General features: G+C 36.4%; 1 protein-coding gene across 3 annotated transcripts in view; it reads left to right on the plus strand.

The window, feature by feature from the left end:
• Positions 1 to 13477, plus strand: part of CEP120 (centrosomal protein 120) — an 85533-nt gene extending 72056 nt beyond the window's left edge. For all 3 annotated transcript variants that reach the window (XM_078364995.1, XM_078364994.1, XM_078364996.1), the window contains one exon: positions 11620 to 13477. In XM_078364995.1, the coding sequence (XP_078221121.1) occupies positions 11620 to 11854 (235 nt within the window). In that variant the 3' untranslated portion in view covers positions 11855 to 13477. The remainder of the gene's footprint in view (positions 1 to 11619) is intronic.
• The last annotated feature ends 617 nt before the right edge of the window (positions 13478 to 14094 follow it).

Raw genomic sequence — 14094 nt, forward strand, 5'->3', positions numbered from 1 at the left:
ATATACAATAGAAAATCTATGGCAGCAGGGCACTGTGGCTCATGCCTGTAATCCTAGCACTCTGAGAGGCTGGTGGGAGGATCCTTTGAGCCCAAAAGTTCCAGGCTGCAGTGAACTATGATCATGCCACACTGCACTCCAGCTTGGCGACAGCTTGGGTGACAGAGTGAGACCTTGTGTCAAATTTAAAAAGAAAGAAAAGAAAATCTATGCCAAAGATCATTAAATTTTTTTTTTTTTTTTTTTGCTATGAATTCAGCTATGGATTCAGCTATGGAAAGTCCATTCAGCTCTCCTGTGTCCACTTATAGGATTAGTACTTTAAATTTTATTTTTGTGTGATGATTTCAGGATTATTGCTACTATTAAACTGAGTCTTGAATTATATAAAGTATAAGAAATTTCAAATTTAGTTATATTATTAGTATCTGTAACATTAGCTCTTAGTGAGCCCATACTTTGTGTCAAGACCTGTTTAAAATGTCTTATATTGCTCAGCTGATTTTTTTTAAATCTTCAAAGCTACTTTGTGAGAAAGATATTTTCACCATTTTAGAGATGAAGAGATTGAATAATCTTTAATTTTCAAAGTCATATGGAGTTCAAATCTGATTCCAGAGATTGTATTTTTAACTACTATGCTACATTGGGCTTCTCTGTAGTGCTGTGTTCATCCTAGTCACAGCTTCAACAGTGATCACAAAGAAGCAGCATAAAAATGAACCTCTAGTCTTTTTGGAGGGTGGTTTTGGGAGATGTTTTAGCTTAGTTTATCAAGGGTTTAGTATATTTTTGTTTGAGCAAAGTGCAGTTTTAGTTAACTTGGACTGATTTAAAAAAATACCATAGATTGGGTAGCTTAAACAGAAGTTTATTTTCTCATAGTACTAGAGGCTGGTGCCACTCTGGTTGGTTTTAGAGGGCCACCTTCTCACTGTGTCATCTCTCTGGTGTCTCTTTTTATGAGAGCACTAATCCCATGATGAGAGTTCACCCTCACAGCCTGATCTAAACCTGATTATCTCCCAAAGGTCCATCTCTAAATACCATCACATTGGAGGGCTTCAGCATGTGAATTTGGCAGGGACACAGTTCACAGCATACACATTACATTTGACACAGTATCTTATGATTATCTCCATGTATGAAGTAGAGAAAAATGTGGTCACTATATGAAGTGGGTTCCTAGCTGAATTAAATAACTGTATTTAAAAGATAATTGAAGAAATACCAGTTGTAAAAGGTCAACTCTAAGTACCATGCTTAACAGGGCTCAATCCATAGAACTTTTATTCTCATTTATTCAGCAAATACTTATTTGGTATCTACAATGTTGCAGACTTGGAAGATATTACAAATTAATGAATTATAATATCCTTGCCTTCCAAAATTGTGCTGTCATATTGAGAACTTTTTTGGTTCTTGTTTTGCAAGTACATATTTAGCTATATACTTGCTAGTTTGATACTTTAGTTTGATAAGTACCGTTTTGGTGGCTTAAAGATATCCATATTGCCTATCAAATTCATAGATCATACACAACTGAATATTACTAAATATTATCTTAATAAATATTAATTAATAAATTATGCTTCTGAGAGAACTGAAACCAACAATATTAAATATATTAGAGACCAAAAAGGCTGAAAAATCCCAAAAACCAGAATGCCTCTTCTCCTTTAAGGGATCGTAACTCCTCACCAGCAAGGGAACAAAACTGGATGGAGAATGATTTTGATGAAATAACAGAAGCAGGCTTCAGAAGGTGGATAATAACACTCCTCCAAGCTAAAGGAGCATGTTCTAACCCAATGCAAGGAAGCTAAAAACGTTGAAAAAAGGTTAGACAAATTGTTAACTAGAATAATGAGTTAAGAGAAGAACATAAACAAACTGATGGAGCTGAAAAACACAGCACAAGAACTTAATGAAGCATACATAAGTTTCAATAGCCAAATGGATCAAGTGGAAGAAAGGATATCAGAAATTAAGATCAACTCAATGAAATAAAGCAAGAAGACTAGAGAAAAAAGAGTGAAAAGAAATGAACAAATCCTCCAAGAAATACGAGATTACATGGAATGACCAAATCTACATTTGATCAGTGTACCTGAAAATGACGGGGAGAATGGAACCATGTTGGAAAACACTTTTCAGGATATTATCCAGGAGAAGTTCCCCAAACTAGCAAGGCAGGCCAACATTCAAATTCAGGAAATACAGAAAACACCACAAAGATACTCTTCAAAAAGAGCAATCCCAAGACACATAATCATAAGATTCACCAAGGTTGAAATGAAGGAAAAAATGCTAAGTGCAGCCGGAGAGAAAGGTCAGGTTACCCACAAAGGGAAGCCCATCAGATTCAGCAGATCTCTCAGCAGAAACCCTACAAGCCAGAAGAGAGTGGTGGCCAGTATTCAACATTCTGAAAGAAAAGAATTTTCAGCCCAGAATTTCAGATCCAGAGAAACTAAACTTCGTAAGTGAAGGAGACATAAAATCCTTTACAGACAAGCAAATGCTAAGAAATTGTGTCACCACGGGGCCTGCCTTACAAGAGCTCTGGAAGGAAGCACCAAATATGGAAAAGAACAACTGGTGCCAGCCACTGCAAAAACGTACCAAATTATAAAGACCACTGTAGCTTTGAAGAAACTGCATCGACTAACTAGCAAAATAAACAGCTAGCATCATAATGGCAGGATCGAATTCACGCATAACAATATTAACCTTAAATGTAAATGGGCTAAACTCCCCAATTAAAAGACACAGAATGGCAAATTGGATAAAGGGCCAAGACTCATTGGTGTGCTGTATTCAGGAGACCCAAGACTCATTGGTGTGCTGTATTCAGGAGACCCATCTCACATGCAAAGACACACATAGGCTCAAAATAAAGGGAGGGAGGAAGATTTACCTAGCAAAAGGAAAGCAAATAAAAAGCAGAGGTTGCAATCCTAGTGTCTGATAAAACAGACTTCAAAACTAAGATCAAAAGAGATAAAGAAGGGCATAACATAATGGTAAAGGATCAATGCAACAAGAAGAGCTAACTGTCCTAAATATATAAGCACCCAATACAGGAACACCTGGATTCATAACACAAGTTCTTAATGACCTACAAAGAGACTTAGACTCCCACACAATTTAGTGGGAGACTTTAACACACCAGTATCATTATTAGACAGATCAATGTGACAGAAAATTAGCAAGGATATCCAGTACTTGGACTCAGCTCTGGACCAAGTGGACCTAATACACATCTGCAGAACTCTCCACCCCAAATCAACAGAATATACATTCCTCTCAGCACCACATCACACTTATTCTAAAATTGACTATATAATTGAGAGTAAAACACTCCTCAGCAAATGCAAAGGAATGGAAATGATAACACACAGTCTCTCAGACCACAATGCAATCAAATTAGAACTCAGGATTAAGAAATTCACTCAAAACCACATAGCTGCATGGAAACTGAACAACCCGTTCCTGCATGGCTGCTGGATAAATAATGAAATGAAGGCAGAAATAAAGATGTTCTTTGAATCCAATGAGAATGAACACAACATACCAGAATCTCTGCACATTTAAAGCAGTATATAGAGGGAAATTTATAGCACTAAATGTCCACAAGAGAAAGCAGGAAAGATCTAAAATCAATACCCTAACATGACAATTAAAAGAACTAGAGAAGCAAGAGCAAACAAATGCAAAAGCTAGCACAAGAAATAACTAAGATCAGAGCAGAACTGAAGGAGACAGACACACAAAAATCCCTTCAAAAAAAACAATGAATTCAGGAGCTTGTTTTTAGAAAAGATCAACAAAATAGATAGACTGCTAGCCAGATTAATAAAGAAGAGAGAAGAATCAAATAGATAGAGAAAAAATGATAAAGTGGATATCACCATCAATCCCACAGGAATACAAACTACCATCAGAGAATACTATAAACACCTCTACACAAATATACCAGAAAATCTAGAAGAAATGGATAAATTCCAGGATACTTACATCTTCCCAACACTAAACCAGGAAGAAGTCAAATCCTTGAATAGACTGATAGCAAGCTCTGAAATTGAGGCAGCAATTAATGGCCTACCAACCAAAAAAAGTCCAGGACCAGACAGTTTCACAGCCGAATTCTACCAGAGGGTACAAAGAGAAGCTGGTGCCCTTCCTTCTGAAACTATTCTAAATAATAGAAAAAGAGGCCCTAACTCATTTTATGAGGCCAGCATCTTCCTGATACCAAAACCTGGCAGAGACACAACAAAAAAAGAAAACATCCAAGATGGCTGATTGCTAACAGCTCGGGATTGTAGCTCCCTGTGAAAAGCACAGAGAACGAGAGGACGCCACACTTTCAGACGAATTTTCGTCGCTCACAGACCAGAAGATTCCCAGTGGAGGAGCCCCACGGGTTGCCAGTGCGACTCTTGTGGCCAGTGCAGCAGTTTTGCCAGTGCCTTGGCGCAGCAGCTCTTCATGCAGAGTAAACGGGAGGAGATTCCCGGGCAGAAGAACACCATCAGTCTTAACGCTGCTGTTTTGGCTGGCGCAGTGGATTGCTCAGATTCCAGCACTGGGAATCAATAAACTGGACGTCCATCAGAAACCCAACTAGAAAGTCAGTAATCGTAAAGATGACAGATGGATACATTTATAACAAAGAGAAGAAACCAGCCTAAAAAGGCTGAGAATACCCAAAATCAGAACCCCTCTCCCTCTACAGGGGATTACGGTTCCTCATCAGCAACGGAACAAGGCCTGATGGAAAAGGACTGTGTGCCATTAACAGAAGTAGGCTTCAAAAGGTGGATTATAAGAAACTTCTGGGAGTTAAAAGAACTTGTTCTAAACCAATGTAAAGAAACTAAGAACTGTGAAAAAAGGTTTGATGAAATGCTAACAAGAATAGACAATATAGAGAAGAATATAAATGAACTAATGGAGTTGAAAAACACAACACGAAAACTTAGCGAAATATGCACAAGTTTGAATAGCCAAATTGATCAAGCAGAAGAAAGGATATCAGAGGTCGAAGACCTACTTAATGAAATAAAACGAGAAAACAAGAATAGAGAAAAAAGGATAAAAGGGAATGAGCAAATCTTCAAGAAATATGGGACTATGTGAAAAGACCTAATTTACGTTTGATAGGTGTACCTGAATATGACGAAGAGAATGAATCCAAGCTGGAAAATACTCTTCAGGATATTATTTAGGAAAACTTTCCCAATCTAGCAAAGCAAGACAATATTCAACCCCAGGTAATACAGAGAATACCACAAAGATATTCCTCAAGAAGAGCAACCCCAAGGCACATAATCATTAGATTCACCAGGGTTGAAATGAAGGAGAAAATACTAAGGGCAGCCAGAGAGAAAGGTCAGGTTACCCACAAAGGGAAGCCTATCAGACTTACAGCAGATCTCTCAGCAGAAACCCTACAAGCCAGAAGAGAGTGGGGGCCGATATTCAACATCCTTAAAGAACAGAACTTTCAGCCCAGAATTTTATATCCAGCCAAACTAAGCTTCACAATTGAAGGAAAAATAAAATCTTTTATGAACAAGCAAGTACTCAGAGATTTTATTACCACCAGGCCTGCTTTACAAGAGCTTCTGAAAGAAGCATTATACATAGAAAGGAACAACCAGTATAAGCCTTTCTAAAAATATACCAAAAAGTAAAGAGCATCAACATAAAGAAGAATTGATATCAACGAATGGATAAAATAGCCAGTTAACATCAAATGGCAGTAACCCTAAATTTAAGTCGACTAAATCGCCCAATCAAAAGATGCAGCCAAAACCTAATGGCATGCTACATCCAGACCCTTTTCACATCCAGAGATACACAAAGTCTCAAGACAAAGGTATGGAGAAAGATTTACCAACCAAATGGAGAGCAAAAATAAATAAATAAATAAATAAATAAAAAGCAGGAATTGCAATTCTTACATCTGATAAAATAGATTTCAAAGCAACAAAGATATAGTGGTAAAAGGATCAATGCAACAAGAGTTAACGATCCTAACACCCAGATACATAAGACCCATAAAGAGATTTAGACTCAATGAGACAGAAAATTAATAAGGATATCCAGGACTTGAACTCAGATCCTGAACAAGTAAACTCAATAAATATTTATAGAGCTCTCAATTTTAAATACACAAAATATACATTTTCCACCTTAAATACACAAAATATTGATCGGCCATTATTAATACCCATTTTTAGAATAAAGCTACATTCCCGCTCTCTCTCCTTTTCTTCCTCTCCCTCACTCTTTTTTTTTTTCTTTCCAAAAAAAAAAAAAAATTTCAGGCCAATATTCCTGATGAACATCAATGTGAAAATTCTCAATAAAATACTGGCAAACTGAATCTAGCAGCACATCAAAATCTTGTCCACCACAATCAATTCAGCTTCATCCCTAGGATGCAAGGCTGGTTCAACATACACAAATCAATAAATGTAATCCATTGCATAAACAGAACCAGTGACAAAAACCACAAGGTTATCTCAGTAGATGCAGAGAAGGCCTTTGACAAAATTCAGCCCTTCATGCTAAAAACTGTCAATAAACTAAGTATTGATGGAATGTATTTCAAAATAATAAGAGCTATTTATGACAAGCCTTCAGCCAGTATCATACTGACTGAGTAAAAACCGGGCACATTCTCTTTGAAAACCAGCACAAGACAAGGATGCCCTCTCATCACTCCTGTTCAACATAGTATTGGAAGTTCTGACCAGGGCAGTCAGGCAAGAGAAAGAAATAAACAGTATTCAATTAGGAAAAGAGGAAGTCAAATTGTCTCTGTTTGCAGATGACATGATTCTATATTTAGAAGACCCCATCATCTCAGCCCAAAATCTAGTTAAGCTGATAAGCAACTTCAGCAAAGTCTCAGGATACAAAATCAATGTGCAAAAATCACAAGTATTCTAGTACACCAGTAACAGACAAAGAGCCAAATTATGAGTGAAATCCCATTCACAATTGCTACAAAGAGAATAAAATACCTATGAATACAACTTACAACGGATGTGAAGGACCTCTTCAAAGGAGAACTAAAAACTCCTTCTCAAGGAGATAAGGACACAAATAAGTGGAAAAACATTCCATGCTCATGGTTAGGAGGAATCAATATCGTGAAAGTAATTTATAGATTCAATGCTCTCCCCATCAAGCTACCATTGACTTTCTTCAGAGAATTAGGAAAAATTACTTTCAATTTCATATGGAACCAAAAAAGAGCCCACATAGCCAAGACAATCCTAAGCAAAAAGAACAAAGCTGGAGGCATCATACTACCTGTCTTTGAACTATACTGCAAGACTACAGTAATCAAAGCAGCATGATACTGGTACCAAAATAGATATATAGACCAATGGAACAGAACAGAGGCCTCAAAAATAATGCCACACATCTACAACCATCTGATCTTTGACAAACTGACAAAAACAAGCAATGGGGAAAGGATTCCCTATTTAATAAATGTTGTTGGGAAAACTGGCTAGCCATATGCAGAAAGCTGAAACTGGATCACTTCCTTACACTCTATACAATTTAAGTCTTTAATCCATCTTGTGTTAAAGATGGATTAAAGATCATTGAGCCCAGGAGTTAGAGACCAGCCTGGGAAGCATAGTGAAACACCATCTCTACAAAACTACACACACACACACACACACACACACACTAAGCTGGGCATTGTGGCAAGTGCCTGTAGTCCCAGCTACTCGGAAGGCCGAGGCAGGCAAATCCACTGAGCCCAGGAGGTCGAGGCTGCAGTGAACTGTGACTCAAAATGAGTCTTTAACTCAAGATGGATTAAAGAGTTAAACATAAGACCAAAAGCCATAAAAAACCCAAGAAGAAAATCTAGGCATGGGCAAAGACTTTATGAATAAAACACCAAAAGCAATGGCAACAAAAGCCAAAATTCACAAATGGGAGCTAATTAAACAAAGAGCTTCTGCACAGCAAAGGAAACTATCATCAGAGTGAACAGGCAACCTACTGAAGGGGAGAAAATTTTTGCAATGTCTCCATCCAACAAAGGGCTAATATCCAGAATCTACAAAGAATTTAAACAAATTTACAAGAAAAAAAAGCACCCCACTAAAAAGTTGGCAAAGGATATGAAGAGACCCTTCTCAAAGAGACATTTATGCAGCCAAAAAAAACATGAAAAAAGGTCATCATCACTGGTCATTGGAGAAATGCAAATCAAAACCACAACGAGATACCATCTCATGCCAGTTAGAATGCTGATCATTAAAAAGTCAGGAGACAACAGATGCTGGAGAGGATGTGGAGAAATAGGAATGCTTTTACACTGTTGGTAGGAGTGTAAATCAGTTCAACCATGGTGGAAGACAGTATGGCAATTCCTCAAGGATCTAGAATTAGAAATACCATTTGATCCAGCAATCCCATTGCTGGGTGTATACCCGAAGAATTATAAATCATTCCGTTATAAAGACACATGCAGATGTATGCTTATTGCAGCACTGTTCACAATAGCAAAGACTTGGAACCAACCGAAATGCCCATAAGGATAGACTAGTTAATGAAAATATGGCACATTTACCCCATGGAATACTATGCAGTCATAAAAAAGGATGAGTTCATGTCCTTTGCAGGGGGACATGGATGAAGCTGGAAACCATGATTCTCAGCAAACCAACACAAGAACAGAAAACCAAACACTGCATATTCTCACTCATAAGTGGGAGTTGAACAGTGAGAACATGAAGACACAAAGAGACGGACATCACACACCGGGGCCTTTCGGGGCTGGGGGGTTAGGGAGGGATAGCATTAGGAGAAATACCTAATGTAGACAAAGGGGTGATGGATGCAGCAAACCACCATGGCACATGTATACCTATGTAAAAAACCTGCATATTCTGCACATGAACCACAGAGCTTAAAATATAATATATATTTTAGGAGACAAAAGCAGAATCCTGTGTATAAGCTGTAAGAAAAATAACTTAAGCGATAGATAAGACATGAAACAGCTCAGGAAGATTTATGTGGCCACTAATAATTGTTTGATTTGGCTGCCAAAAAGAGTCAGTGCAGTTAGGGACATTCACAGAAGTAGTGTAGTGTTCAGTATTCAGTGCTGGTAAATCACCTCTGGGATGTTCTTACCAATGTGCAACACAGTTTAAGGGAAATCAGCTACCTAGAGAGGTTCGAATGGAATATGACCAGGTCAGTAAGGGACAATATATCATGCCATCCAAGAAGTGGTTAGGAGAGTGAGGGATATTGAACTTGGAGAACGCTTGGGAAAAGTGGTAGATAGCTGTCTTCAAATATCTAGAGGGGTACCAGATAAAGAAGAAGTAAGTAGGCTTCTCCTCTTAGGCAGTATCGTAGCCAATCATTGAAAATATAAAGAGGCATACCAAGTTCAATATAAGAAGGAACTTTCTAGTTAGAGCAGTTCTACAAAGTAGTATGTTCCTAGTGGCAGAGAGTATGCTTGTAGAGTCCAGAATAGCAGTTGTCAGGAATGTTCTAAAAGTTTCCTTTAACAACTTTATGGGCTTCTTCAGCTATCGGGTTCTAAAATTCTATTGTGATCATGACTAATAATTGCATTTATTAAAGATTTGGTAGAGATGATCTATCCAAAAAATTGGATTTGTCCTACATGTATAGATATGCACAGAAGGGAAATGGTTAATTTTCTTGTACATTGTTTAACATTGCGTGTCATTAATTTACCTAGAGGACCCCATCCTACAAGGCAGCTATAAGAATTAGCATAGGGGAAACAACTCTTCAGAAACCTACCCTTCCTTATCCACATGAATTGCTCAAATTTCATGGACAGACTTGGTACCAATGTCTCATTTACCACTCCATTTCCCACCCAGGTCCCAGAGTACAGTCCCTGCACCATTTCAGCTTTTGGTTTTGGAACAGATAAAGACATTTGGTATCCTTCTTAGACTGTAGTTTCTTTTTCTTTTCTTTTTTTTTAATGAGGAATTATAGGAGTTTCATGTTTCAGAGGGTCATCTGAGCAAATGAAAGTGTGTACTGCCAACAGTCGTGTACCCTCTGGGGCCCATCCTGGTCTGTCAGAACAGGATTTGTTCTTCACTACATCTTTCTCCTTCTCCCTTGCCCTGTGTATAAATTCAGAAATGGACTTTGGCTTCTCTGTGGCTTTTTTCCTCTGAAGACTATCTCAGAGGAGGGACTTAGACTTAACTGCTTTGTCTTATAATCAAGACAAAATTTAGGAATTGTTGCAAATTAAAATACTTTTATAGCCACTAATATAGAGAAATATAAAATTATGTCTTAATTGTATATTCTAAATTAAATTAAAACATATTCCATATCCAAACTTAGTCTTATTATCACTTAGTAAGTATACTTAGTAAGTAGGCCAGGTGCAGGCTCATGCCTGTAATCCCAGCACTTTGGCAGGCCGAGGCAGGCAGATTGCTTGAGCCCAGGAGTTAGAGACCAGCCTGGGAACATAGTGAAATGCCGACATATATATATATACACACACACACACACATATATATATACACACACACACAAAAATTAGCTGGGGATGGTGGCATGTGCCTATAGTCCCAGCTACTCAGTAGGCTGAGGCAGGCAGATCCATTGAGCCCAGGAGGTCGAGACTACAGTAAACTGTGATTGCACCACTGCACTCCAGCCTGGGTGACAGAGTGCAACTTTGTCTCAAACAAACAAAATATACTAAGTATTATTATTACTGCTCCATTTTCAAGAAAGTATGATAACAGTATTCTATTGGAAATACCCAAATCCCAGGTCAGCATCTACTCTCTTTTTTTCATCTACAAATGAGATGATAACAAACATAACTTGAAGATATCCATGCATATGCCCTTTGAAATCACACATATTTATAGAATTTTACTTTCTACAAATAATTAGAGACATAAGCTCCATAATGGTAGGAAATTTTCTTCTTGGTTCACTCACTGCAGTATCCCCTTAGCTTGTTTGGCACAAATAAATTTTTGTTGAATGAATTTTTTAAATGTATGTTCAAAACAACAATAACAAAAAAGGCTTAAGAGCAACCTAAAGATGAATAATAAAGGATGAATAAATGATGATACCCTAAATGAGAGAATATTATAAAACCATTTAGAAAAATATTTAATGATATAAAAAAAATTTACTATATAAATGAGAAAAGTAGTATACAGCATTGCATACGTAGTATCATTAATTTTTTAAATACATATTTTAAGTACATATATGCATTTTTTAAACTTGAAAATAAAGAAAAATATTATTCAAATTATGGTAAGATTACAGTTGATTTTTATTTTCTTCTTTACACAGCTCCAAAATATCTACAGTTATGTATTTTGTAATTAGAAAAACAAGTATTGTTTTTAAAGTTGCCTTTTATAAATGTGCAGACTCTGACTAGCCAAGTGGAGCATTGTTGTTTTTTTTTTCTTCCTGAAAATATTACTAAAACCTTATTTTACCATTGAATCATTTTGTTTTTAAATTGTACTGTTAAGAAAACCAACACAGTTGCTAGAGTGGCATTTGTTCTTGACTTCTCAGGTTAAGGCAACAAGAACAAAAACAATACCAGGATTCCAGAGAGATTGCAAGTGGAAAAAAGGATGGCCCAGATGGCACTGTATTGGAAGAAGGCTTGGGTGATTATTTGACTCGCCTAATAGAGGAAAGGGATACTTTGATGAGAACAGGTGTGTATAATCACGACGATCGAATAATAAGTGAACTCAACCGACAGATCAGAGAGATTTTGGCAAAAAACAGTGCCAGTAATTAATAACATTTGGGAAAGCTTTATCGAGATGCTAAGTCTAAATTTTAATTTCATTGTAAAACCCTCAAAAGTGAGGAAAATGGATGTTTTAAAATGCTATTTTCAATTTTTATAAGCAAAATTTTGTATGTTATTGTATAGTATTTATTTGATCTTATTTACTTTATCCTACCTCTCCCATACTGGTTTTATTTGTAATTTGTATTTTATATACCCATTTTAAATGACTTCTCAGTGTTTTTCATAGTTTATAATCTGATGGCTAACTTTCAAAACAGTTTTTCACTAAGTTTGTTGTAGGAGAAATTACTACAGTAATTTCCAGTTCTACGATGTTTGAGCCAAAAGAGTATATCTTGCACTTTAAAAATGCTGTGTCCTATTCCATTTGAATGTAAATGTCCTTAAAGTTGAGACCAGTTGTAACCAGTTTAACACATTTTGGATGACCTCTTTTCCTTAACTTACAGTATTTGCAAGTGACATGTTTCAAAAGAAAGATCAGTACAGACAAGCCCTATGACATGTTGGGTGACAAATTGGTCATTTATTTAAATAAAGTTAATACAGATTAAATTTGTTTCAAGAGCTCTTGCATTTTCAAATTTCCAGTGTACTCATGACTTATAAGAACATGAAGTGTTAGCTTAATATAGTTTTCTCTGTCAGTTTCTTGCTCAAGTTTGCATTTGTTTTTTTTTTGTTAAAATTAGAGATTTATTTGCCATTTATGGTAATACTAGCCATAGTTTAAACCCTCTGTAATAGAACGTGGAAACAGACACATAAACACGTTAACTGAAAAAATAGAGTGAAAATCAACTATTTTTTACTCCCCCTAATTTCAATCTTTTTCAAAAGTGCACGAGATTCAGTCATTGGATTTATGCAGTGCCATGTCTGTATAAACTCTAAGAGTTCTTTGATATCATATTCCTCAGAGCCAATATTTGTCCTCAAAGCAATGCCTTCTAGCTCCTTTTACAGAATACTCAAAAAGTTTTAGCAAATTCACAGATTAGGTTGAATTTCAAAATATATGTAGTTTAAAAAGTTCTGATTTCCAAATATAATAAATTTATGTATATACTTTAGGAAGTTACCAATAGCTTCCATCAAAGCAGAATAGGGTATATAGTAACATTAATTTCTTATCATTTTAAATGAGATATATTTCTTTTTATGGAAATTAAAGTCCCTATACTTATTACATATGTATTTTTCTTATTAACAAAGTATTAATGTTCTAAAAAATAACAGCGGTAAATAATAAATTACTGAATGAGAAGATAATGAATTTGTGAATCATAGCAGGAATTTGTAATATTAATTATGATTAGCTATTTTTCTCTCATTGATTTTTGTGCCACTTGAATGGAACAGAAGTATGCCTTTTGTTTTGGAAGGTCTGGGGTAAAATGCTATTTTTACCCCAGATTATTATTTTTTTGACTCTTTACCTTCGATTGCATTGTGTGTTGCCTGTGACTGTTTTCAAACACTAGAGGGGGCCTCTGATTTAAAGAAACAAAAAGGACTTAGCTAAAATGGATGTGTAGTTTATTTTCCTTCTGTAAAGCTCTTTTGGCTATTGTAATTTAACAAATAAAATCATAGTTGCGTGCATCTTTGAGTTCTTGAGCGGCCTGTTACTTCTGTTTCTAAACAAAGCTGGCAAAGTGTTTGCGTTTTCCTATTGCAAATGACCCTTTTTTTCTCAAGTGTTCACATACTATTTTTTGTCTTACAATTAGGGGAGTCTGAAATCTTAACACTCTTCTGCGGTCCTTTTAGCAATACTCATTCCATTTGTAAATGCCACAGAATGTATTTACAGTGATTTTGCCTAGGACTTAATGAGTATGACCACATGACTAAATCAGTGAGTGGGTTGCAGGCATGGCCGGGTGAATAAGTTTCCTAATAACAGGAGACCTCGTATCAAATATTTTAAGGTGAAATAAGATTTACCTTTAAAATTTCTCTGATTTTTCATGGAGAAAGTCTAGTTTCCATGTTCAAGGCAGGCATGTACTGCATAGGAGGGGTGTCTAATGTCTACCAGGTATATCTAATACCATGTCTGTATAAATATAGGAGTTCCTTTGCAGATAAATCTAGTAATTTCTATCTGGACCTGAATTCCTGTTGCTTCAAGCAGATGTGTGAGTAGTGATTTAAGAATGTTTAGGGCCTCTGCTGATGGGGAGACAGTCTGATCTGACCAGATGATTTTCTCCTCT

Source organism: Callithrix jacchus, chromosome 2 (genome assembly GCF_049354715.1).
Source record: "Callithrix jacchus isolate 240 chromosome 2, calJac240_pri, whole genome shotgun sequence".
NCBI lineage: Eukaryota > Metazoa > Chordata > Mammalia > Primates > Cebidae > Callithrix > Callithrix jacchus.